Here is a 27,830-nt window from a genome sequence, read left to right as displayed (position 1 = left end):
TATTGAGGAATTGATACATTTTATTGTCACATTCATGTTTATAGATTTGTTCACAGTATTCTCTTTTTATTCTTTGGATGTCTTCAGGGTCCATAGTGGCATCTCCTGTTTCATTCTTGATACTATGTCTCCCCTATAGGCTTATCACCTTTACTGACTGTTTTATGGAAACAGCTTTTGTTCAATTTTTCTCTATTTTTCTTTTTCAAATTCATTGATTTCTGCTCCTATACTTATTTTTTCTTTCTTTTGAATGCTTTGGGTTTATTTTGCTCTTTCTTTTCTGGTTTATTTAGGTAGGAACTTGGTTATTGATTTGGGATTGCTTTCTTCCTACTGTAAGCCTTTGCTGATACACATTTTCCTTTCACTACTGTTTTAGCCACATCCCACAAATTTTGATGTTTTCATTTTTATTCATTTCAAGGAATTTTTGAAATTTCTTTGAGACTACCTCACTGAATCATAAATTATTTAGCATTGTGTTTTCAAGTGTTTGGAGCTTTTCCTGTTATTTTTCTGTTATTCATTTCTAGTTTGGTTCCATTGTGTTGATAGTACAGCCTTCTGTATGATTTTGTTTTAGATTTGTTGAGATTTGCTTTATAACTCAGGTTATGGCATATCTTGGTAAATGCTCCATGGACATTTAAAATAGGATGTTTATTCTTTTGTTTTGGGATGGAGTGTTCCATTACATAAATATTGATTAGTTCCTGGCAGTGAATAGTGTCGTTGAGTCCACAGAGACACGGGGAAAAGACTGTGGGGTGACAGGCTTTGATTATGTCCTAGGTCAATAAAATACAACATACCACCGCTTGCTTGCTTCCTTCACTTCTCAAACCTCCCAGCCCCACAATCGCTACATCACTTCAATATGACCGCCCACAGGCCAGAGTGTCTGCATGGGCGCCGCCATAGTGACGTCAAGCTTAAGCCACTGAACCGGGAACGGTTTTGGCAGAGCGCCATGTTGACTACTGGCAACCTTCGTCAATGAAGACTGCTGAGCATGCGCACGCCCGGGCGGTGCTGCGCTAAGTCCCTCTGGTCCTGGGAAGCAAAAGGAAGTAGGTCCTGATTTAGTTGTTAAAGACTGTTCACCGCCTGAGGCAAATGACCACTGTAGTGAAAGAGCATGGCGGAGGGACAGGGAGTGCAGGAATGGGAGCATCTATGAGCTGAGTCACGAAGGGTCGTTGATATTCGTGATGAGCTATCGGGTCAGTGATGAGGGCGATCGGTGGATGGAATAATGGGGGTTGGAGTGATCTATGTAGATTTGCAGGCGGAGTGAGGACGGACTGTGGGGTCACTGTCGGGTCTCCCGGGGTAGATATGCGATCGGAATGAGGGCGGACTGTGGAATCTACTGGGGAGGATAATTGTGGAGTCTGAATAAGGAGGGATCTGAGAGGTGAGTGATGTAGATCTTAATTGATTTCCTCTCTCTTCTATGCTTACCAGTCTGTTTACATTTTAGTTTCTGACTCATCATGACATATTTTGTTAGAAATTTAAAAAATATATCTCCATGGGGTCGCATGTAAGTTATTTCCATTTCTGTTCTCTTTCATATCCAGATTAGCATCGCCTTTATTATTCCTATTATTATATTTATATATCATTAATTCTTCCACTTTTAAAAATCAGGCACCTCTACCCAAGCGTAGTGGCGCATACCCGTAGACCCAACCACTGGAGAGACCAAAGCAGAAGTATCCTTTGAGCCCGGGAGTTCAGATCCAGTCTGGGCAACATAGCAATACCCTCCTATCTAAAAAATTAAAAGCAGGCATCACAAAGGTTTATCTGTTTTACTGGGCATTTACAAATATCGGCTCTTAGATTAGTGTATACTCCCTCCTCTTTTTATATTATTATTTTTTTCTTTTTAGGTTCTTTCTTCTTTTTTTCCCTTTTTGATGTAATTTTTTTGTTCTTTCTCCGTTTTCATAAGTGTACAGGATACATTTACAGTTGTAAAGTTTCTCTAACTACATCTTTGTCTACTAAGTGCATAAATTCAATTTGATGTTCCACTTTGATTCTGTATTATTTAAGAGAGTTTCATTCACAAATTATTGTGATACATTTTAATTGGGCTTTAAAAATTTTTTTTATTGTATTGTCAGAAAATGTAGACCATCAAGTCTCAAGTTTTGAAAATTTATCAAGATTTCTTTGAAACCAAGTTTTATGTATATAATCAAAAGAATATATTTTGTATAATGCAAAGTTCTCTTTACCCATATTAAATCTAGCTTGTTTGTACTTTTCAAATTTTCTGTATCTTTCCTGACTTTGGTCTGTTTAATTTGTCATATTCTGGAAAAGGGATACAATAAAAAATCTCTCACTTTAACAATTCACTTTGTATTTCTTTGTGTTTTTTTTTGCTAGTTTTAGTGGGGGGGGCATACATACACCTAAGGGTTAACACATTTTATATCACCTTTTTAATAGGATACTATTATTATATGAGCTTTTTTTTCAATAAAAAAGCACTTTTAACCAAATTCCCCTTTGATATTTACGTTGTCATCCTTACTTCCCTTTAATTGCAGTTGGATGATATGTCTTTGCCTAGAACTTTATTTTATAATTTTATCTTCCTATTATTTGTCTCCTTTGTTTTAGATGACTTATTTGTAAATGATAGATAACTTTTTGTTCTTTGAAAATCCAACCTATAGTCTCTGTTGATAGGAGCATTCTACCTCTTTAGCTTAGCATAGAGGTAAAACAGCTTACCTGATTTAATGCCTACCATTTTATGTTTATTATTGAACTCTTTATTTTTACTTCTTTTCCTTTTTATACTTTCATTGGATTGACTAAATTTCTGTTCATTGTTTCCATTCTACACCTCATATAAATTCTGGGTTGGTTTGTTTGTTTTCCTGAGATAGTTAGGAATGTTTTGTCATAGGATATTATAAATTTTCTATTTTATCACGTCATCACAGTATATTTTTTAATAGTTATATATCTTTTACAGGAATTATTGCCAAATAGGGCCAGCCTCAACGGCTCACACCTGTAATTCTAGCACTCTGGGAGGTGGAGGTGGGTGGATTGCTTGAGCTCAGGAGTTGGAGCCCAGCCCCAGCAACAGCAAGACCCCATCTCTAAATATGCCAGGTGTTTTGTTGAGTTCCTGTAGTCCCAGCTACTTGGGAGGCTGAGGCAGGAGAATCACTTAGCCCAAAAGTTTGAGGCGCCTGTGAGCTGTGACACCACAACACTCTACTGAAGGCAACAACAACAAAAAGATTTTTGCCAAATGATATTTTCCTGTTTACAACTTCTCTTCTGATTCATCTTACATTTATTTGGAATGCTCCTTTGAGTATTCTCCTCAAGTAAAGACAGAGATACTCTGCAAGTGCTTTCATTTCTGAAAATGTCCCTCTGGTCCTAACAGAGGAGTAGTCTTTTAGATTCTATTTCTGTTATCACTTAGCTTTATCACTGCAAATGAGAAGTCTTGATTTTCTTCATTTTTCCTTGTAAATAAACTGTTCTTTTACATGTGCTCTAAATTTAGAGATATTTTTGATTTTTAATTTATCCTTAACATTCAAGAATTTTCCCAGATTTGTTCATTGATTGGGTTCCTATTTGTGCATGTGGAGAATTTGGTGGGAAAAGCTAATAGTACAGGCCTAGTTGTGTCTGTGCTTTCTCAGGTCCAGTGCAGGTACAGATGTGCCTAAGATTGGGACTCTGGGGTTGGCTGATGGAGATGCACGGTAAGTAGTAATACAAGCATGGAAGGGACATGTGATTAACTCTTGAAGAGCTAGGACCATCAGGTGTTGGAGGCTCTGCGATCAGAGCCTAGGGATGAGTGATTTGGGCCCATGAGCAGCACGAAATGGGCATCAGTGATTCTCAGGCCTGAGTAATGGCTTCTGGGTATGGGGTCTGTGCAGCGATTGACACTTGGAGCAGACTGATGAGTGAGCAGGAGGAGTTAGGGGCCAGACTTAGTGATAGCTTGAGGGGCCTCTGAAGTCAGATAGCATAATAATATTATATAACATTACATCATTTGGTTAGTCTATAAAGTATTTAAGCAATCCATAATTATTGGATATCAAAATGTTTCTACCTTTTTTTTGTTATTAGCCATATTGTAGTAAAACTCCCGTATTTAAATCTTTGTGCAGTATGGTATGGGATGCTTTTTTAATGAATATAGTCCTAGAAATATATTTTTGGGTAAGAGGTGCATGGGCACTAAATGATGTATGTATCCACGCGTGACACTACACACTTCCTTCACATCTGTACCTCTACTCATCTGTTTTCTCAGATTTCTGCCACTTTCACAGAAGAGCCAGAAATGACTAAGTCCTTGGTGAGTTTTTATTTGTTCATCAATTTATTTGTTGCTTTCTTTTACGTCTTTTGTGAATTTTAGGAGGTATCTAAATCCATGTGGTAAGATGACAGGCATAGATAAAAAAAAACAACTTAAGATCCAAGAAAATGAAGAAGGAACTATCAACTCCAAGCCAAGTTTGGAATATAAAATATGAGTCATGTGGTCTTACACCAGCGGTTCTCAACCTATGGGTCATGACCCACAGGAATTGTATTAAAGGGCCACAGCATTAGGAAGGTTGAAAACCACTGTCTTATGAACTTTGAACTATAAAACTGTGTCTGAACTTCCTGACATAGCAATAATGGAAATTGGACATGGTTTATATTATTAATAAGTAGTTTATTTCATCTGTGGTAAAGATTTTCTGTTCTTAATGTTTGAGAAAATCTTCATATGGATGGTAAGAGTGCTATCTTCAACAGCAACCATGTTCAGAGTACACTAACAGGTTTTCTGTTGTCATCTTACAGAGCCGTGCTTCTCACACTCTACTTGCATATGAATTCAGATTCTGACTTAGTAGTATAGGATGGGATACAAGAGTTTGCATTTCCCACAAATTCCCACAGAATATCAATGATGCTTGACATTATTTTTTATTTCTTTTAGTTTTAGCCTATTTTGCTTTATTTGTAGTGAACTTCTTGTAGACAGAATATAGTTGGGTCAAGTATGTTTATCCTTTCTGCCAGTACCTATCTTTTAATTGGTGTATTTAGCCAGTTCATTTAAAATAATTATTGATATGTTATAGCTTAAATCTGTCATTTTATTTCTTGTTTTCTATTTTTTCTTCAGACATTTGTTTTTTTTTCTTTTTCTCCCTGTTTTTCTGTAGATTATTTGAACATAATTTGGAATTGTTTTTTGATTTATCTATAATTTTTTCAAGTGTTTGATGGTTCCTCTCAGTATTACATTGCACATACTTACGAAATCTACTGGTATCTATCCATATTTTATTAGTTTGAGTGAAGTATAGAACTCTTACTTTCTTTTAAGGCCCTTTATGCATTAAAGGCAAATAAATATGTCTTTAATATCTTCTGTATATACATTCAGAACCCCATCAAGCAATGGTATAATTTTTGTTCCAATTGTTAACATAGCTTAGAAAACTCAGAAGAAAAAGGAAATCTTTGTATTTACCAATATTTTTACTCTTTCCATCATTCTTTCTCCCTGATGTTCCAGGATTTTATTTATTATCATTTCTGGTTTTTTTCAAGACCTTCCTTTAGCCATTCTTACAGTATAAGTCCATCAATTACAAATTCTCCTAGTTTTTCTTCATCTGAGAATGTCTTGATTTTCCTATCATCCTGAAGAACGTTTCTGCCTGATATAAAATTCTAAGTTGACCGTTTTTGTTTTCTTTTTCTTTTACCATTTCAAAATTTGCTACTTCCTTCTGCCCTCCAGAGTTTCTGATCTTAGTTAAAACTGTGTATTAGGCTCAGTGGCCATTGCTCAGTGGTTAGGGGACCAGCCACATACACCAAGGCTGGCAGGTTGGAACTCAGCCTGGGCCTGCTAAACAACAGTGACAACAACAACAACAAAAATAGCCAGGTATTGTAGTGGGCACCTGTAGTCCCAGCTACTTGGGAGGCTGAGGCAAGAGAATCGCTTAAGCCTAAGAGTTGGAGGTTGCTGTGAGCTGTGAGGCCACTGCACTCTAGTGAGGGTGACATAATGAGACTCTGTCTCAAAAAAAACAAAATAAAATAAACAAAAATAAAACTATGTATTAGTTTTCTATTACAAATTGAGTGGCTTAAAATAACACTTTTTTTTATAGTTCTATAATTCAAAAGCCAAACATGAGTCTCACTGAGCTAAAATCAAGATGTCAACAGGGTTGCATTCCTTACTATAGGCTCTGGGAAAGGATTTGTTTCTATTTTCTATGCCAGGGTGTCCAACTTTTTTTGTTCTCTGCTGCACAAGAGAAGAATAAGAGTTGTTTAGGGCCACACAGTAAATATACAAACACTTATGAAAGTTGATTAGCAAAAAAATGTACATGCATACTTCTCATAATATCTGACACCACAGATAAGCAAAAGAAGTCCTTACAAGATCAGCATGTGGCCCGTGGGTTGCAGGTTGGACACCCCCATTCTATGCCTTTTATAGCTTTTAGTGGCTGCCTACATTTCTTAGCTTGCCCCTTCCTCCATTTTCAGGGCAGTTAACATTGTATCTCTCTGGTCCACTCTTCCAAGGCTCATCTGTTTCTCTGACTCTCTTTTACTGCCTCCTTCTTTAACTTACAAGGATACTTGTGAATATATGGGGCCCCTTCAGATAATTCAGGATAATTAATTTCCCTATTTTAAGGACAGTTATTTATCAACTTCTATTCCATCTAGAACAGCGGTTCTCAGCCTGTAGGTCACAACCCACAGAAACTATATTAAGGGCCATGGCATTAGGAAGGTTGAGAACCACTGATCTAGAACCTGAATTCCTTTTTATCATGTAATCTAACATATACACAATTTCTGGGAATTAGGATGTGAATGTCTTTGGAGAAGCACTGTTCTTTCTATCATATAGTGTAATTCTAATTGTTTTTCTCCTATAGGTAATATGTAGTTTATCTGCTTTCAACATTCTTTCTTCATCGTTAGTTTAAAGAAGTTTGACTATAATTCTTTATTGGTGTGGATTTCTTTGATTTTATCCTATTTGGGATTTGCTCTGCTTTTTGTAAGTGTATGTCTTTTGCCAAATTTCAGGAATTTTCATTCATTATTTCTTTTTCAGCCTCTATTCCTTTCTCCTCTCTATCTGGAAATCCAATGACACAATTGTTAGAACTTCTGTTCCTGTCCCACATGTTCCTGCGTCTCCATTCATTTTTTTTCTCAGTCTATTTTCTGTCCATTCTTTAGATTGGATTATTTCTACTTTATTTTCAGGTTTTCTGCATATTTCTTCTGTTGTCTCCCTTCTTTTGCTTAACCCATCCATTGAGTTTTTATTTATTTATTTTTTTTTGTAGAGACAGAGTCTCACTTTATGGCCCTTGGTAGAGTGCCGTGGCCTCACACAGCTCACAGCAACCTCCAACTCCTGGGCTTAAGCGATTCTCTTGCCTCAGCCTCCCGAGCAGCTGGGACTACAGGCACCCGCCACAACGCCCGGCTATTTTTTGTTGCAGTTTGGCCGGGGCTGGGTTTGAACCCACCACCCTCGGCATATGGGGCCGGCGCCCTACTCGCTGAGCCACAGGCGCCGCCCCATCCATTGAGTTTTTAATATTAATTATTTTACTTTTTAGTTATAAAATTTTTCTTTAGTTCTCCAATATCTCCTACTTGTTTGCTGGGACTTTTTTTTTTCATTTGTTTCAAGTGTGTTTATAATTACTTGTTGAAACATTTTTATGAGTACTTCTTTGAAATCCTTATCAGACAATTCCAGTGCATGTGTCACCTCAGTTTTAATATCACTAGATTGGTTGTTTCCTTATTCATGTTGAGGTTTTCCTGGTTCTTGGTTACACAGATGATTTTTCAGCGTATTATAGTCATTATAACATAATTCCCTGCAGGTGTCCTCTGTGCCATTGTGGGGAAGAGGACCCTACTGTGCTACTGCCAGGTGGAGTAAATTCCTATGTTCCTTACTTGAACTCAATTAATACTCTGTGAGGAGAGGGAAGCCTCATTACTGCTGGGTGGGGTTGGCAGTTCAGGTTCCCCAGGAGACCTCTGGTGATAACCACTTCATCTGGAAAAAGGAGGGGTCCCCTCATTTCTCTTCTCCGTGTTGCCTTCTCTGACTTTACAGGGATAAGTGGGGCTTCATTGTCTCTAAGAGGGATGAAAGTCTTGCATTCTCACATGGCTTCCTTGCAGATGGACATATGGATACTTAAGGGAAAAGTCATATCTTGATGTGCTTGCATTGCTAGTAATAACGATTTCATAAGCTTAAAACCAATATTTGTTTGTTGTAAGTAGGCTAGGAATTGAATTAAGAAAGTGATTGCAGATAATGGGCAAAAAGGAACAGAGACAGGAGAGAAGTGGATCACCCAGCTGTTCTTTAAAAAACTTTCTCTTTGCCTCTTGCCTTTTCATTTTTCCCTCATACTCTTGTCTGCCAACCACTGGGAGGGAACTGGTGGCATAGTTTGGAGCTAGTCCCCAACACATTCTCTGATACTATAATTGAAGAGTGTCTTGTTACTGCTACCCTGTTTCCCCCCCTGTCTTATTTTAAGGTGTGCTCCCAAAGATGCGCTAGGTCTTATTTTCAGGGGACGTCTTATCTTGCCTGTAAGTAGGTCTTATTTTCGGAGGATGTCTTATTTTTGGGAAAACAGGGTAGTTAGGAATGGAAATCTCTCCCCACTTGGTTTTTTCCACACTTTTCTATTGCAGCAATGAGGATACCTCCATAAAACCAGGCAAGAGTAGGAATCTAGGCTACCCACTAAGTCTTTGCTAATAAGACTTAGTTTGTTGTTGTTTAATCTGTGCTGTTTGGCTGGGGTAGGTTTTGTCTAAAAGTTTTTTTGTCTGTCTAGGTTGCCCTTTTCCTCTTCCTTTAGCTAGAGAGAACAACTTTTTGGGGGGATTTATTTGTGCATACTCATTGTTCTGGGTTGAAGGGTTTTCAAGCACTTGGTCAGCGGTGTATGAAGCAAAAAGACTTAGGAAACTCACTATTGCTTAGTTCCTTGGTTTCTGATGTCCCTAGCCAGTTTGCCTGTTTTCCTTTACCTTTCAGAATCTTCTTATGTATGAATAATTAGTCTATAGCTTGTAGATGTGCTTAGCAAGATGATTCAGGACAAGTGCATCTATGCCATCCTTCCAGGAATGGAAGCCACTTCACTGATTTTTTTATAAGGGACTTTATCTATTATATGTTTTTTATTATAATTACCTCATTGTCTTTTATATTTTAACTTTTAAAAATAAACATTTCATTTTAAATGCCATGAAAGTTATATTTGCTCAAATTGAGTCTTCTTAGAATAAAACAGCTGTTCTCTTAACCCTTAGGTTTCAGCTTTTCAAAAGTAAACACTCCGAACTCAGTTTAACTAATTCTTTTGCTATTTACTCTGATATGTCTAAATAACATTTCATTATTAGTACTTGTAGGGAGCCAGCCCCCATACAACCCATGGGTATCCCCAGTGCTCAACGGAGACCCTAGGGAATGAAAAAAATAAAGACAATAGAAATAGAGTAGAATTTATAGAGGGGCCCCAAGAGGCTGATGCCTTTTTTTATTTCAAGGATTCTTTTCCTCATTTCTGAATGATCTTTTTAATACTATCATGGGTACATTATTTTCTCTAATATTTCTAGGATCATATTTTGAGTAGGTAATACATTCATATGATTTAAAAATATGGGGGGAAAGGTATGTAGTGAAGAGTGTCCCTCAGACTTTTCTCTCCCATCAGCACGTCTTCACTAATTTTTTAGTGTGTGCTGAAAGTGTCATTATGTAGACAAAAACAACTAGGAAAAGTATATTCCTTCCACTAAAGATAGTATATTATATGCTTTCCTGATACTTTGTAGTTTTATTTCCATTGATTTTTAATGGATTTCCTTTACTATTGTCAAATATAAAATGCATCATGAAATATGCTCCTGTGAATACGCGTATTTCTTTCAAAAGTTATTTCTCTCCAACTTGAGCAAATGATGTCAGACAATTTTGCAAATTAGCTATGTCAAGTTGTATTCCTAACCATAGTGTTTAGGTATTCTCATTACTTTATATCCTTACCAATGCTTGTTGTTACCAATTTTTGCAGTTTAGCCATTTTGGGGAGTTCGCAAAGATATCCCATTGTGCTTTTGATTCACATTTCCCTGGTAACTAATGTGTTTAAACAGTTTTTCAGAAATTTATTGTCATGTACATTCTTCTTTTGTCAATTGCAGACTCATTCCTTCTTTTTTTAACTGTGTTGTCTGTAGTTTGCATTGTTTTTTAATTTATGTTCTTTCTGTACATTGTGTATATTATCACATCATCATTCACATATGACTTTCTAATACAATGATAACCATAAGTACCAAACAGAAAAAATATAGTTACATTTAGCACAATTTCTGAAATTAAAAGACATTATTACCTTCCTAACATACTTTCTTTCTTTTTATTAAATCATAGCTGTTTACATTAATGCAATCATGGGGCACCATGCACTGTTTCATACTTCTTTTTTATTTTCTTGCTTTCTCTGTGGGTGTGAATGATTTCTACCTATACACAAAAGTCTTGTTATTTATGTTGGTCAGATGTTCGTTATAATTTCTAATTTTTGAGTATTGCTGATTTGTTTTATGTAGGGATGTCATCTCCATTGTGACCAGCTTGTTAATTTTCTTGCTCAAATTTTCCTGTTCACAATAGATATTATTGCTATCTCTAGCAATTAGTATAACTGGCTCAAAATTTCCCTCTGCCTTTGTGGATTTATCAATTTCTGAATATAATTTTTGTCAACTTGTTTTATATATTTTGGGCTATGTTATTCAGAATATGAATTATATCTTCCTGGAGCTTTGGCCTTTTTACTATTATATAACACTGTTTTTTTTTTTTTACTTAAAACTTTTATAGTCTATAATTGCAACCCAGTTTCTGTTTAACTATTTTAATAAAACTATATGACTAAATACAGTACATAATATAATTGTTAAGTTTTGCCTTTCTGTATAACAGAAATCTAAAAATTATGGGCTTAAATATGTAAGGGTTTACTTTTTCAAGCAAAATTAGTTTGAAGGTAGTCAGCTGGTGTCTTAAAGGACTCATACACTATTTTTTCTTTTCTTTTTTTTTTTTTTGAGACAGAGTCTCACTTTTTCATCCTTGGTAGAGTGCCATGGCGTCACAGCTCACAGCAACCTCCAGTTCCTGGTCTTAGGTGATTCTCTTGCCTCAGCCTCCTGAGTAGCTGGGACTACAGGCACCCCCACAACACCCGTCTATTTTTTGTTGCAGTTTGGCCAGGGCCGGGTTTGAACCTGCCCCCTGGGTATATGGGGCCGGCACCCTACTCACTGAGCCATAGGTGCCACCCTACACTATTTTTTCTGTTCTGTGTGTCATTCTCATTTTGTGATTTCCGACTTCAGCTCAATGGTCCAAGAATTATAGTGCATTTTTAATTTCAGATATTGTATTTTTCATTTTTGAATTTCTATTTTATTCTTTATTATAAATCCCAGTTCTCTAATGAAATTCTCCACCTTTTCTTCTAACTCCAATTCTCTGTGTGACTATTCCTATTGAATTATTTTGTTTTCAATTTTGGCTACGTGGTCTTGTTGCTTGGTACACGGAGGATTTTTTTACTCTTTCAAACACTGTGTGCAAAATATTGTAATGGATCTGGATGATGGTAATCTCTCTCCACATAAGATTCCTCTTTCCCTGCATCAGCAAATAGAGTGGACAGTGAACACCTTTATCCAGTCAGGCACAGTGTTAAATCCAGGTTGGGCTGAAGCTCTGGTAAGACTCAGTCTACCTCTGGTTCACCCTGGCTGTTGACAGTTTTCAGCTGAGAGCCCAGTTTGTCCTCTGGAGACCCTTCTCCTGGTAGCTGCTCAGTGTCTGGTAGACCTCCACTTGGTAGATATTTTCTTATCAGATGCTAAAATTTTGCTTTGCACAGCAGGGACTGTTTACACTAAGTTTTTAGTCTTCTGTCCCTATGCCCCTAGAATTCAGCAAATATCCCAAGGGGAAAATGGCCATGTATTTGAGTTCTGTTGGTTTCTATCTCTCCCAAGTGCAGCCCTCAACTAGTTTCAAGCTGGATTTTCACCTTTTGCCCATATTGGTAAATGTTCCCAGTGTCAAAGTGGCCACAACAGTCAGCTTAAATCATAAATAGTGTTCTCTCCTCTCCTAAGTCTCAGCCCCTGCATTTCTTGTTACCTCCGTAGCTTTTCAGGACTTTTTGCATGTGATTTTGGTATTTCTTCTGGCATCTATAGTTACTCTTAAAAGAAGCACTGAATTGCTACAAATTACTGCATCCATCTGGAAATGGCAGTGCCTAAATAAAGCCCTCCTCTTCATACATTTAGGCAGTTTGCCCATGTAAAGTATACATTTCGATGATTTTTAGTACATTTACAAAGTTGTGCAGCCATCATCATCATCAATTTTAGACATTTTCTTCAACATCTTGATGGGTTTGAGGTGCTACCTTATAGTTTGGGTTCACATTTCCCTAGTGACATGTGACATTGAGTGTCATTCTTGTGCATATTGACTGTATATCTATATTCTGAAATGTCTGTTCAAGCCCTTAGCCCCATTTTTTTTTTTTTTAAGACAGAGTCTCATTATGTCGCCCTTGGTAGATTGCCATGGCATCACAGCTCACAGCAACCTCCAGCTCTTGGGCTTAGGCAATTCGCTTGCCTCAGCCTCCCAAGTAGCTGGGACTACAGGCACCCGCCACAATGCCTGGCTATTTTTTTGTTGTGGTTTGGCGGAGGCCAGGTCCGAACTCGCCACCCTCGGTATATAGGGCCAGCACCCTACTCACTGAGGTACAGGCACTGCCCTTTGCCCCATTTTTTAATCAATTGTTGTTGAGTTGTATAAGTTCTTTATAGTATATTGTGTCATATTAAAAATAAGGTCCTGGGCGGCGCCTGTGGCTCGGTCGGTAAGGCGCCGGCCCCATATACCGAGGGTGGTGGGTTCAAACCCGGGCCCCGCCAAACTGCAACCAAAAAATAGCCGGGCGTTGTGGCGGGCGCCTGTAGTCCCAGCTACTGGGGAGGCTGAGGCAAGAGAATCTCTTAAGCCCAGGAGTTTGGAGGTTGCTGTGAGCTGTGTGAGGCCACGGCACTCTACCGAGGGCCATAAAGTGAGACTCTGTCTCTACAAAAAAAAAAAATAAGGTCCTAAAAATCTTATTTTCATCTGCAATCTTGATCCCTCACATTAAATAGGAATTTGTTTTTACAGGGATCAGTGTCATTCAAGGATGTAACTGTAGACTTCAGCAGGGAGGAGTGGCAACAATTGGACCTTGCTCAGAAAAGCCTGTACAGGGATGTGATGCTGGAAAACTATTTCAACTTGATCTCAGTGGGTACGCACAGCTCTGTTGGGTATCTAAGAGTCTATTATAACTAATTGAGCATTTTCTTTCTCATTAATTTCTGAAATCTATGGGTTTTCCGAAACTTCTAAAGACTGCAGGACATCTGCAGTGTGTAATAGTTTTGCCCATATTTTGTTCTTTTTTTTTTTTTTTGAGACAGAGTCTCACTATGTCACCCTCAGTAGAGTGCTGTGGCGTCACAGTCACACAACCTCCAACTCTTGGGCTCAAGCGATTTTCTTGCCTCAGCCTCCCAAGTAGCTGGGACTACAGGCACCCACCACAACACCCAGCTGATTAGCTGGCATTGGTTAGCTGGCTGGGGAAGGTTTGAACCCGCCACCTTCAGTGTATGTGGCTGGTGCCATAACTACTGTGCTATAGGCACTGAGCCTATTCTGTATTTTTAATAATCTCTTTTAGGTGCTGTTAGTATACTTTGCTTACAGTGAACTTTTCTGGAAGACAAATGGAATACTTTATTGTATGCCCTCTATCATTTCCCATTAATAGGATGTCAAGTCCCCAAACCAGAAGTTATCTTCAGCTTGGAGCAAGAAGAGCTATGCGTGGTGGATGATGGGCCCTCTTGTCAGAGCTACTCAGGTGAGCAGGGAACCCAGAGCACACTCAGCAATACAGCTCACCTTCAGGTACACTGGGAGAGGCTGGCAACTTTGACATGCTATTAGTATGACTGTTCTGGTTCATTTCTATACTTATAGAACTGCTTGCATAGAACTGATGTAGCCGCCTTGGATATCTAAATGCTATCCCTGCTTAGGGCCCCTTTCCATACCAGTTCTTTCTTCTTTGTTTGACTTTACTGGTACTATGGATCCTGTCCTACTCTATATCATCTAGAATCCTGCTTTCTTGCTTTTTTTTCTCTTTCCTTAATAAAGAATTTTTATTCCTTTGACCTCCATCAAGGTCTTTAGATCCTTTTCTTAATCATTTAAATACTTACAGACCTGCTTTTTAAAAAATTTACTGTGGGTCACACTATGGCTCCTGCTGGTTACTTCTCATTTTCTCTCTTTTCCCTAGAGATGGGCTTATTTGATAATCTCCCCACACCTCTTCTCTGTTGACTTTGAGGGTACCACTGACATTTTGTATGTGGCTAGTGCAACACAACACTGACTTAAACGTTTCTGTACCTCATGGGCAGGAGATTGAGTTCATAGCCTTAGTTTATAGTCAACATCATCATCTGGGTGTCAAAGGCCCCCTTCTTATTTATTCCTTTTAATTTCTACTCTCCATACTTGTTTTTATTCTTCCCAAAGGCAACTGCTCTAACATATTTGACATGTTTGCCATCTATCCTTGAATTTATGGGTTATTTTTAAAGCCTATATTATTGATATTTTTAATTTTTAGAAATGGTACTATCATATATCCTACTCAATTTCCTACCATTTTTTCCCACAATTTGCTCTGTGTTGGTCTATGTTTTTCTAGTTCATCCATTCGATTACTGCATAGCTCTCTGTAGTGTGCATATATAACTCTTTACTTGTCCAGTTTCAGCTACTACAAACAGTACTGCAATAAATTTCTTTATGAACTGAGAATTTCTTAAGGAAGACTAGTGCTTTATTATTGAGTACTCTAATACTTAACATGATTAAGTGTAACCATATTATCTTCTAGATTGGCTCTGTCATTTGACAATCTCTTGAACATTGCACAATTTGGCTAATCTAATGGATTTTAATTTCTAATTATTGTTTCAACTTCAGTTTCTAATAACAAAATATTTTGACTATCTCACCCTGTAGTCTTCATTGCTAATGTTTGACTGCTGACATCTTCTAAGTCTCGCTCTTCCCTCTTCTGCCCCATACCTGGAAAAACGGGTCAGAAAAGCCCAAGTGTTCCTTCTATTGGCACTGAGGGGAAGTTGAAACCACATGTGGGAATGGTCAGCCCAGCCCCACCCCTCAGTCAACTTTGGCTCGGCACCTGTAGCTCAGTGGTTAGGGTGTCAGCCACATGCAATAGGGCTGGTGGGTTCGAGCACGGCCTGGGCCTGCTAAACAACAATGACAACTTCAACAAAAAGTAGCCAGGCATTGTGGTAGGCACCTGTAGTTCCAGCTACTTGGGAGGCTGAGGCAAGAGAATTGCTTAAGCCTAAGATTTTGAGGTTGCTGTGACCTGTGACACCATGGCACTCTACTGAGGGTGACAAAGTGAGACTCTGTCTCAAAAAAAAAAAAAAAACTCAACCTTTGCTCCCTCAAGCCACATTTGGACTTGCTTGGAGTTCTCCCCCACAGTCATTTCATACCCTCTTACTGTGTGTGTCCTATCATCATTCTTTTTTTTTTTTGCAGTTTTTGGCCAGGACTGGGTTTGAACCCACCACCTCCCGCATATGAGGCCGGTGCCCTACGGCGCCACCCCCTATCATCATTCTTAACATCTGAACCAAGTTTATGGTAGGGTCCATTCCTACTTAGCAGGTGGACTTACAGCTGGGGCAGTGAGCAGGATATCCAGACAACCACCCCCAAGGGTTTTATCTCTTTCTCCTAACTGGCTCTACTGCCTGTTGGAGATTATACACTTTGCCTCTGCCCTATCTGTACCCAACCTATGTAAGAAGTTATAATTGATATTTAGGGACAGATATAATGTATGAAGGCCCTCCTTAAAGTTGCCCTGGGCCATGTGTTTCAGCCTGGACCTATCTGTGTCTCAGATTGAGTTATGTATCTCAGTTCCAGTGTTAGCTGTGATTGGCTTACGGGAACAACCTTTCCTCTCTGACTGTTAGTTATATGTCTCAGGCAGGCATTGGCCCACTGCATATAGCTTTCAGGGGAAAGACTAATAACTTAGGCATATTTGGTATCATCAAGTGGCCGCTTGTATGAAGGAAGACAAGGTATGGTGCAGCTTGCTAAAAGCAGGTGGCTCACCTTTCAAAATTTTGTCATATACTATTGGTTGTGTACTTCTCCTTCTGATCCATTTTCTAAACAATTCATTCTGCTCTTCTACTAATTTTCCTCTTTTAAAAAATACTATTTAGGGCAGCGCCTGTGGCTCAGTGAGTAGGGCACTGGCCCCATATACCGAGGGTGGAGGGTTCAAACCGGCCCTGGCCAAACTGCAACAAAAAAATAGCCAGGCGTTATGGCAGGCGCCTGTAGTCCCAGCTACTTGGGAGGTGGAGGCAAGAGAATCGCCTAAGCCCAGAAGTTGGAGGTTGCTATGAGCTGTGATGCTACGGCACTCTATGAGGGCAATAAAGTGAGACTCTTGTCTCTACAAAACAAAACAAAACAAAAAAATACCATTTAGATGCCTTCCTCCCTCTTCTTTCTTCCCAGTGATATCATCCAAAACCATCAGGTATTTCCTCATGCCTGATTATTCTAACCTTATTTGGATGTGATGATCCTTTTTTTTTGTTTTTTTGGAGACAGAGTCTCAAGCTATCAGTCTGAGTAGAGTGCTGTAGTGTCATAGCTCACGACAACCTCCAATCCTTGGGCTCAAGTGATCCTTTTGCCTCAGTTTTTCTATTTTTAGTAGAAATGCAGTCTTGCTGTGGCTCAGGCTAGTTTCAATCTCATGAGCTCAAGCAATCCACCCACACTGGCCTCCCAGAGTGCTAAGATTACAGGCGTGAGCCACCACACCCGGCCTCCCATTTTTTAAATAGTTATTTTAGATTCCAGTGGTAGATTTCATTACCTAAAACATTGTTCACTATGTTAATCCTGTCATAGCTATATGGAGCAAAATGAAACTTACTACTTATTATCTAACATATGACAAATTCTTCTCTTAATGGGTTTGTAAGCTACAGAAAGTACATCACCTCATCTTTGTAATTCACATTTACCCATGTTTAGTTTCCATAACTATGTCTGCTCCATTTAATATTGTCTTTAATATTTCCCCTGCATCTGACTCTTCAGGGTTTTGTTGTTGTTGTCTTTGAGACAGAATCTCACTCTGTCACCCAGGTTAGTGTTTAGGGTGCTAGGGCATCAACCAAGCTCACAGCAATCTCAAACTCTTGGGTTTAAGTAATTCTCCTGCCTCAGCCTCCCCAATAACCAGGACTACAGGTGCCTGCCACAATGCCTGGCTAATTTTTCTTTTCTTTGTTTTTTTTTTTTTTCAGTAGAGACAGAGTCTCACTTTTGCTCAGGCTGGTCTTGAACTTGTGAGCTCAAGCAATCCACCCACCTCAGCCTTCCAGAGTACTAGGATTACAGGTGTGAGCCACCATGCCTGGCCTACTCTTTGGTTATTTTATGTTCTATCTGCCTATTCAAATAATACACTTATTTACATTCCTTGAATTGGACCTATTACGGCATACATTGCTTTTTCCCTTTTCTAATTCCCCAACTCACAGAAATTCAGAGAAAATGATTAATATATTACCAGCCTGAGAAAGAGTCAGACCCCCATCTCTAAAAAATATAGCCAGGCATTGTGGCGGGCACCTGTAGTCCCAGCTGATTGAGAGGCTGAGGCAAGGGGATCACTTGAGCCCAAGAGTTTGAGATTGCTGTGAACTATAATGCCATGGCACTCTACTGAGGGTAACCAAGTGAGATTCTGTCTGAAAATTTTAAAAAAAAGGGAAATTATTAATACATTTAATTATACATCTGAATATTTTACCTTTACACTTTTTTTTTTAAGATTTAAGTTCTTTTTGGCTCGGCGCCTGTGGCTCAAGTGCCTAAGCCGCCAGTCACATACACCTGAACTGGCAGGTTCGAATCCAGCCTGGGTCTGCCAAACAACAATGACGGCTGCAACCAAAAAATAGCCAGGCGTTGTGGCGGGCGCCTGTAGTCCCAGCTACTTGGGAGGCTAAGGCAGGAGAATCGCTTGGGCCCAGGAGGTGAAGGTTGCTGTGAGCTATGATGCTATGGCACTCTACCCAGGGTGACAGCTTAAGGCTCTGTCTCAAAAAAAAAAAAGATTTAAGTTCTTTTTAAAATTTTAAGTTACAGATACATAATAGTTGTATATATTTACAATTTTTGTGGTACCATCAAGAAATTATTTACTATTTTCTTTTTCAACAGAAACAAGGTCTTGCTCCATTGCCATTGCTCCCATTATAGTGCAGTGGCATCATCATAGCTCAAAGTCTAGTGCTGGCTCAAGTGATCCTTCTGTCTCAGCCTCCCACCTAGCTGGGACTCAAGTACATACCATTACACCTGGCTGATACTTTATTTTTTTGTAGAGATGAGGTTTCGCTGTTTTCTAGACTTGTCTTGAACTCCTGGCTTCAAGCGATCCTCTTGCCTCAGCCTCCCAAAGTGCTGGGATTATAGGCATAAGATACCACACCCAGCCTACCCTTGTACCTTAAAAAATATTTATTTTATAGGCAGAGCAGTTGAGTTTGCTCTATTTCAGAAAGATTTAAAAATTTTTCTTCTAGGAGCAATTCAAAGAGCCAGAGATGAAAATTGGAAACAGAAGATAACCACATGAAATATTTAAAAATTCAAACTTTGTGTATTTTTCATCTATTAACATTCCTGTCTGTATCAATTTAAGTATAAATATGAATAGCTCAGAATATATTTTTGTTTTTAAATTAAAAGAAAAGAGAGCCTACTTAAGACTTGTGGTAAGATTTAAGATTAGCTTTTAAAGTAAAGAACCCTAAATAATACATGAAGAACATTGAATTCTGAATAAAAGCAGAACAGAAAAGGAAGCTTAAATGGGGAAAATGAAAAGACCCATATGTTTGGATTCAGTAATAAAATAGACTTCAGTGGCTAGTGGAATGATAGCTTACATACATATTTTATTGGCCTGAAATATGACTGTTTTATAAATGTACTCATTGAAACAGTGGTGACAGTTGTGACAGCAATCTCAAATGGGAGCAAAATGTTTGCATTAAGTGTTACTGCTAGTAATGTAAATGTTGCCAGATTAGGCAATGAGTTCATAAGCTAAAGAAAGTGAAAAGTTCCAAAAAAGTCAAAATCCATGTTTAAGAATTCAGTATTAGATGCCTTCAGGATTAATGAAGGCCATTAATATATGTGAGTCAAAGTAATATTACAACTAAAGAGCATGTTTGGGGACATGACAAGGCCCTTAAGACAGAATTAAATGGATATGAAGTCAGACCATATCTATATTCAAGAACTCCATTAGAATAAGATGATAGTCCTGTCAAATTTTTACATAAATATTCACTGATAATCTGCTATATCTCATGCACTATTCCAGAATTTGGAATATAAGTGACTATCATTGTGGACAATAAAGGTATATTAAAGTAAAGCCAAGCTACTATAAACTAAAAGACCTCAGTAAATAGTGACTTAAAGAATGTAAACATTGGCCAGGTGCAGTGGCTCACTCCTATAATCCTAGCACTCTGGGAGGCCTGGGCGGGTGAATTGCTTGAGCTCACCAGTTTAAGACCAGCCTAAGCAAGAGTAAGACCCCCGTCTCTAAAAATAGCTGGGCGTTGTGGCGGGTGCTTGTAGTCCCAGCTACTTGGGAGGCTGAGGCAAGAGAATCACTTGAGCCCAAAGAGTTGAGTTTGCTGTGAGCTATGACACCACAGCACTCTACTGAGGGTGACAAAGTGAGACTCTGTCTCAAAAAATTAAAAAAAAAAAGAACATAAACATGGACTGCTCAAATGACTATTCCAAGGTACTGAGTGAGTGGTCCAAGTCTGCCAGGCAACTCTGTTTCCAGTGGCCATTCAGGGACAAATTTTCTGGAAAGTCATTGCACCAACATCTCCTAGGTTAAGAGTTGGCTAATATTTCAGTAAAGGCTGAAAAGTAAATATTTAGACTCTGTGGGCCACACAGTTGCTATCACAACTACTGTTTTTACTGTGGTAGCCCCAAAGGAGCCATAGACAATATATCAATGAATAAGTGTGGCTATGTTCCAATAAAACTTAAGGAACACTGAAATTTTAATTTCATATAATTTTCACATATATTGAAGTATTGTTATTCTTTTGATTTTGGGGGGGGGGGTAGAGGCCTGGATTTCATCTGAGGTTGTAGTTTTTTGACCCTGTCCTATGGCTTTGCTGGCTACATAGAGCTGAGTGCCACTCAGTTGGAAAGTATTGGTGGAAAGAGAAGTGGCCTAATGGGAGACACATCCAGTTCCTTGAGACAATGGTCTTGTCACAACAAATGTGATTTTTATTCCCATTTCATTTATGAGAACTGAGTTTCTTGATCCCACCTAGTGACAAACCTAATGTCCTCACATAACCATGTCCTGGGGTATAAGCTTAATACTGTGAAGGAAGGGCACAGATTTTGTTGGACAACTTTCAGTCTCTGCCTCAGATGATTGATACTTTCTCCTGTTTTGTTTCCTGTTAGTGGCATGTATCTCTGTACCCCACACCAAGAATAAAAAAAAATTAGTCAAAGAAATCCTTTTCTTTGGCCAAGTCAGGATAACTAAGGCTCTAATAGTTTTACTATAAACATAAATAAATGGGTGTTTAGGGCACAGCAGATAATAGGGAAAAGACAGAGAGACAGATGAAAGATAATAAGAATCTAGACTCAGAGTTCTTGCCGGAAGTGGAGAGCGGCTGATCGCAGTCCTGAGGTGGTACATTATGGCTGACATACAAAATCTGGTAGAAAGACTGGAGAGGGCAGTGGGCCGCCTGGAGGCAGTATCCCATACCTCTGACATGCACTGTGGGTATGGAGACAGTTCATCAAAAGGGGCAATTCCATATGTGCAAGCATTTGACTCACTGCTTGCTGGTCCTGTGGGAGAGTACTTGAAGATCAGTAAAGAAATTGGGGGAGACGTGCAGAAACATGCAGAGATGGTCCACACAGGTCTGAAGTTGGAGCGAGCACTCTTGGTTACAGCCTCTCAGTGTCAGCAGCCAGCTTTCTGATTTGTTGGCACCCATCTCAGAGCAGATCCAAGAAGTGATAACTTTTCGGGAGAAGAACCGAGGCAGCAAGTTGTTCAATCACTTGTCAGCTGTCAGTGAAAGTATCCAGGCCCTGGGCTGGGTGGCTATGGCTCCCAAGCCTGGCCTCTATGTGAAAGAAATGAATGATGCTGCCATGTTTTATACAAACCAAGTCCTCAAGGAGTACAAAGATGTGAATAAAAAGCATGTAGACTGGGTCAAAGCTTACTTGAGTATATGGACAGAGCTGCAGGGTTACATTAAAGAGTTCCATACCACTGGACTGTCCTGGAGCAAGATGGGGCCTGTGGCAAAAGAACTGAGTGGATTACCATCTGGCCCCTCTGTTGGATCAGGCCCTCCTCCCCCACCGCCAGGACCACCTCCTCCCCCAGTCCCCACCAGTTCAGGCTCTGATGAATCTACATCCCATTCAGCACTGTTTGCGCAGATTAATCAGGGGAAGACCATCACACATGCATGTATCTGATGACATGAAGGTCGCACAAGAACCCTGCCTTGAAGGCTCAGAGTGGTCCAGTACGCAGTGGCCCCAAGCCATTCTCTGCACCCAAACAAACCAGGCCATCCCCCAAAACAACCACAAAGAAGGAGCCAGCTCTACTTGAACTGGAGGGCAAGAAGTGGAGAGTGGAAAATCAGGAGAATGTTTCCAACCTGGTGATTGATGACACAGAGCTGAAACAGGCAGTTTACATATACAAATGTGTCACCACCACATTGCAAATCAAGGGCAAAATTAATTCCATTACAGTAGATAACTGTAAGAAACTTGGTCTGGTATTTGATGACGTGGTGGGCATTGTGGAGATAATCAATAGTAGGGATGTCAAAGTTCAGGTAATGGGTAAAGTGCCAACCATTTCCATCAACAAAACAGATGGCTGCCATGCTTACTTGAGCAAGAATTCCCTGGATTGTGAGATAGTCAGTGCCAAATCGTCTGAGATGAACGTCCTCATTCCTATGGAAAGCGGTGACTTTAATGAGTTTCCAGTCCCTGAGCAGTTCAAGACCCTATGGAACGGGCAGAAGTTGGTCACCACAGTGACAGAAATTGCTGGTTAAGCGAAGTGCCACTAGGTTCTTTGCCCTCTCCCTTCACACCATGGGATAAATCTGTATCGAGACAGTTCTTTTCTTGATTTCCTCTACCTTTCTGCTCTTAAACTGCTTCTCTACTCTGAGAAGCACAGCTACCTGCCTTCACTGAAATATACCTCAGGCTGAGATTTGAGGTGGGATAGCAAGTCAGTTGGATCTTGTGCAGGAAGGTGCGACCTTTCCATATCAGTTCAGTCACTCAACCAGTCCATTCTTAACAAACTGAGGAGCAGGACTGGTGCCTTTCAGCTTTTGGCTTTGGGGGTGTTATTCTACCAACAGACAGTCCTTTGAGAAAAATAAAACAGTCCTAGGAATTAACAGATCAGAATGTTCACGCTAGTTAATCTTTTTTCTGACAATGAGCATGAGGGTATTAGAAGCTGGTATTGACTCCAGATAGCTCTTCTAACCAAACTAACTTTTCACTGTTGACAAGTGAAGGCAAGGGTAGAACCAGATCAAAAGCTGAGGCTTGGCCATCTGGCATTCCAAGCAAAATTGTTTCCTATAAGCATTCCTTTTATTCTGCGTTCCATCCTGGGTCTGTTTCAACCATGAGATAGAAGGTTCTTTGGTACTAGCTACTGTAGCAGTGCCCTTCATCCAGGGCCATTAAAGGTGTCTTGGACTCTTTCTTTCTCTGGGATCCCTGCCTAGCACCTTCCTATCTTTCCCTAAAGATGTCTTTAAAGGAAAAACAACACATCATTCCAAGATGTCTGGCATTCCTTTGTCTTTACCTGCTAGGTGCCTGTCATCCATCTTCACTGCCTTCTTTTCTCTGTCATGCTCAACAACTTAACAGCTTCTGTCCAGGCACCTGAACCAGAGGACTAAAACCTCCCCTGCAGACTGGTTTTAGGTCTCAGTTTATGTAAGAATCTTACACAGCATTGGTAATATAAATTTCAGCCCCACCCCCACCCCAGACAAACAATTACCAAAATATGCAACTTTTTTTGGTGGGAAGAGAGATAGTCCTGTGATTTATACCCATTTCCTGAGGCCTGTGGAAATAAACCTTTATGTACTTAAAGTTATACAGAAAATAGAATAAAGTTAATACCAAAAAAAAAAGAATCTAGACTCAGAAATACTTCTTTTAGGCCATAGTGTTTTATCACTCTGTTATTCTGACTCCTTACTCATTGTGTATTCTGCTACATTTGCTTGGGTTGGAATCTCTTCTTTCCGCAATTACTAAACATTTGATTTGGTCAACTTGCTAAATTCTTCTACAGCTCAGTTTCCTCATCTATAAAATAAATAGGGACAACAATAATATCAATAGCAAAGGGTTGTGATAAAGTTTATATGAATTAATATAGAAATTAGAATAGTACATCTAAATGCTATTGTTTATAATATGGTAAATGTAATATAAGTATTAATTTTATTAATGTATATTATTATGTTATATATTAATAGATTATTAAACCTTTAAATTTATGTATATTTTATATATTTATTTTTTTATATTTATATACCTCCTCTCCTATTTCTTTATGTTTTCCCTGAATCAACTATATTATCAGTCCTTCTATTTCTTATTAATTGTTTTGTGTGTCAGTTTTATCTTTTTTTTCTTCTTTAGATGGGGATATTCATTTAGAACTTTCACAAGGAATGTCTGAAGAAGTTTCTTTCCAGTCTGAGGGAATTAATCTTTTCACAAGAGAAGACCCATATTCTGTTTTAGAAGAATTGTTGAGAGATGATAAACAGACGAGAAGATATGACGAAAAGCAGAACAAATCTTTAAGTCACATTGCCTTCATCAACAAGGAAACAGTAGCTAATGAGAAGGGCTGTGAATATAAGGGCAAGGGAAAACTAGTTCAGGTCAACACACACCTTGTTCCTTCAAGAAAAATTGATGACTCATTTGTAAAGAGTTTGGAGCCTATTATAAGCTCATATAATTATAATAGGAACAATGCAACAGAAAATGTTGATAAGACTGTCAGACATGATAGTATTTTTACTCATAGGAATTCTCATACAGAAATGAATGGTTGTGAATATCATCAATGTAGGAAACTTCTGAGTCATAAGCAAGGTCTCATTCAACATCAGACAGTTCATACTGAGGATAATCTCTGTTTGTTTTCTGACTGTGTAAAAGCTTTCTCCCAGAAGGCACATCTTTTTGCACAGCAGAATATTTCCATTGAAGAAAAACAGCATGAATGCAGCAAATGTGAGGCAGTCTTCACTCAGAAGTCTCGACTTGCTACACCTCAGAGGGTTTATGAGGGAGAGAAACCCTATATATGCACTGAATATGGGAAGGATTTTCTCCTTAAGTCAAACCATCAGAAAACTCATAATGAAGAGAATTACTATAAATATAATGTGTATGAAAGATCCTTTATCCAGAAGTCAGATCTGTTCAGATGCCTGAGAATTCATACTGGAGAAAAACCCTATGAATACAGTGAATGTCGGGAAAACTTCTCTAAAAATTCAGACCCCAGTATACATAAAATAATTCATACTAGAGAGAAACTCTTTGAATGTACTGAATGTGGAAAAGCCTTCACAAGAAAATCAACACTAAGTATGCATCAAAAAATTCATACTGAAGGGAAACACTTTGAATGTACTGAATGTGGAAAAGCCTTCACAAGAAAATCAACACTAAGTATGCATCAAAAAATTCATACAGGAGAAAAACCCTATGTATGTACTGAATGTGGAAAGGCCTTTATCCGGAAGTCACATTTTATCACACATGAAAGAATTCATACTGGAGAAAAACCCTATGAATGCAGTGACTGTGGGAAATCCTTTATAAAAAAGTCACAACTTCATGTGCATCAGCGAATTCATACAGGAGAGAATCCCTTTATATGTTCAGAATGTGGGAAAGTCTTCACTCATAAGACAAATCTCATTATACACCAGAAAATTCATACTGGAGAAAGACCCTATATGTGTACTGAATGTGGAAAGACCTTTACTGACAGGTCAAATCTCATTAAACACCAAAAAATTCATACTGGAGAGAAACCCTATAAATGCAATGACTGTGAAAAATCATTCATCTGGAAGTCACGGCTCAGGATCCATCAGAAATGTCATACTGGAGAAAGACATTATGAATGCAGTGAATGTGGAAAAGCATTCATTCAGAAATCAACACTAAGTATGCACCAGAGAATTCATAGAGGAGAAAAACCCTATATTTGCACCGAATGTGGGAAGGCCTTCCTCCACAAATCACATTTTATTACACATGAGAGAATTCATACTGGTGAGAAACCCTATGAATGCAATGATTGTGGGAAATCCTTCACTAAGAAGTCACAACTCCACGTACATCAGCAAATTCACACAGGAGAGAAACCCTATAGATGTGCTGAATGTGGAAAGGCTTTCACTGACAGATCAAATCTCTTTACACACCAGAAAATTCACACTGGAGATAAACCCTATAAATGTAGTGACTGTGGAAAAGCCTTCACGCGAAAGTCAGGCCTCCATATACACCAGCAATCCCATACTGGAGAAAGGCATTATGAATGCAGTGAATGTGGAAAAGCCTTTGCAAGAAAATCAACACTAATTATGCATCAGAGAATTCATACAGGAGAGAAGCCCTATATCTGTACTGAATGTGGAAAATCCTTCATCCAGAAGTCACACTTAAATAGACACAGAAGAATTCATACTGGAGAAAAACCCTATAAATGCAGTGACTGTGGGAAGTCTTTTATTAAGAAGTCACAACTCCATGAGCATCATCGAATTCACACAGGAGAGAAACCATATATATGTGTTGAGTGCGGAAAGGCCTTCACCATCAGATCAAATCTTATTAAACACCAGAAAATTCATACGAAACAGAAACCCTATAAATGCAATGACTTTGGGAAGCCCTTAAACTGGAAGCCACTACTCACTAAACATCAGAAATCAGACACTGGGAAAGTAGAGTACCCAGTGCCACAGTTATGGTGTGGGGAAGCAGGAGGTGACCAAGGCCACCTTCTAGCTAGTCAGAACTAAGAGTATCTGGATCACATAGCTGATGTCCAGTTTTATATAGGGGAGATACTTTGATAAAAGTGTTTAAGCAATGTGTAGGAGTCATGCTTGGTTGTTTGACTGATAAGGGGGTTGTTAAGTCCCTGCAAATAATAGTGATTGTGCAAGGAGATGACTTATAGTCTTTTTTGTTTCACTTTTTGGGTAAGCAGCTATATAAATCCAGGGCTATTGAGTTTTTCATGCTCTGAGTAGCAAAACTGTTCAGTATTGACCAAAATAATTTCATATTGAGTAGAGTGGTGAGAAAATTTTACATTGTCTAAGCACCCTAAGGACACTGAAAACGAAGCAAAGGGTGGGAAAATATGATATATGATGAAAAGAAATCAGAAGTTTTTGTGAAATTAACACTAAAGACACAAAGAAAGGACTCAACTTTGGGGGGAGAAGTCACCTTATTTATTGTTTATAGTATTTATTGGTTATCAATAAATCTATTGGTTATATGCTGTTGAAGCAGGTACCTAAAAAGTCTGAAATTGTTCCTAGTTTGTATCCCAATAGTGATTAATAATATAAGTGATAGTACCATAACTACTTGCCACTTTAGCTCTGGCCCTAATATCCTGGAACTTAGCCATGAGGACCCAGATACAAAACACATTTTGGATCCTCAACTTCATCCACAGAAACCTGAACTTTTTTTACTGATTCCTGTTTGAAAAGGAAAAAAATTTAAGAAAACAGGTTTCAAAGCCTAGAATTCTTTCCTTCCAATTTTGTTAGTCTATTCTCTACATATTTGTTACATGCCAGGTTACCATGAGACACAATTATCTTGCATTTTAGTTTGAAGTCTTATATCAGATATTAATAATATGTGCAAACTTCACTTCTTAAAAGCTAATATAAATAAGTACACCATTTCTGGACAAAGTTGAGGGGGGTGCTCACATTCCATTTATTCTCCTCTTGACTTGCATGGTCTTGATGCCATGCATTTGAATTCTATATGTAGTTGACAAAACCAATCATTGTTTCAGAGTCAATATTTATTTAAATTAACCTACATATTACCCTTTTAATTACTTTTTTATTCCCTCCTGTCTTTTATTTCCCTGCAGAATCATTGTTATTCTGACTGAAGAACACCCTTGAGTATTACTTTAAGTTTGCTGGGGACAAATTTTATTTTTGTTCATTGGAAATGTCTGTAATTTGCCTTTATTTTTGAAGGATGTTTTTACTGA

General features: G+C 38.7%; 1 protein-coding gene and 1 pseudogene across 3 annotated transcripts; both read left to right on the top strand.

Annotated features, from left to right (window-relative positions):
• Window positions 1–1,034: 1,034 nt before the first annotated feature.
• Window positions 1,035–27,830, top strand: ZNF484 (zinc finger protein 484). Of its 2 annotated transcripts, XM_053578075.1 has the most exons (5): window positions 1,035–1,420; window positions 4,325–4,369; window positions 13,382–13,508; window positions 14,034–14,126; window positions 24,182–27,830. In XM_053578075.1, the coding sequence occupies exons 2-5, from the start codon at window positions 4,355–4,357 to the stop codon at window positions 26,596–26,598; spliced, it is 2,652 nt and encodes an 883-aa protein (XP_053434050.1). In that variant the 5' UTR covers window positions 1,035–1,420; window positions 4,325–4,354; the 3' UTR covers window positions 26,599–27,830. The 2 variants fall into 2 exon arrangements, with proteins under 2 accessions (XP_053434050.1, XP_053434058.1); XM_053578083.1 differs by lacking the exon at window positions 13,382–13,508.
• LOC128576077 (adenylyl cyclase-associated protein 1-like) lies at window positions 18,826–23,278 on the top strand (annotated as a pseudogene). Its single transcript, XR_008377233.1, has one exon. The product of XR_008377233.1 is annotated as an adenylyl cyclase-associated protein 1-like (transcript).

The sequence above is a fragment of the Nycticebus coucang genome, chromosome 2 (assembly GCF_027406575.1).
Source record: "Nycticebus coucang isolate mNycCou1 chromosome 2, mNycCou1.pri, whole genome shotgun sequence".
Lineage (NCBI taxonomy): Eukaryota > Metazoa > Chordata > Mammalia > Primates > Lorisidae > Nycticebus > Nycticebus coucang.
This window is presented reverse-complemented; position numbering and strand designations above follow the sequence as displayed.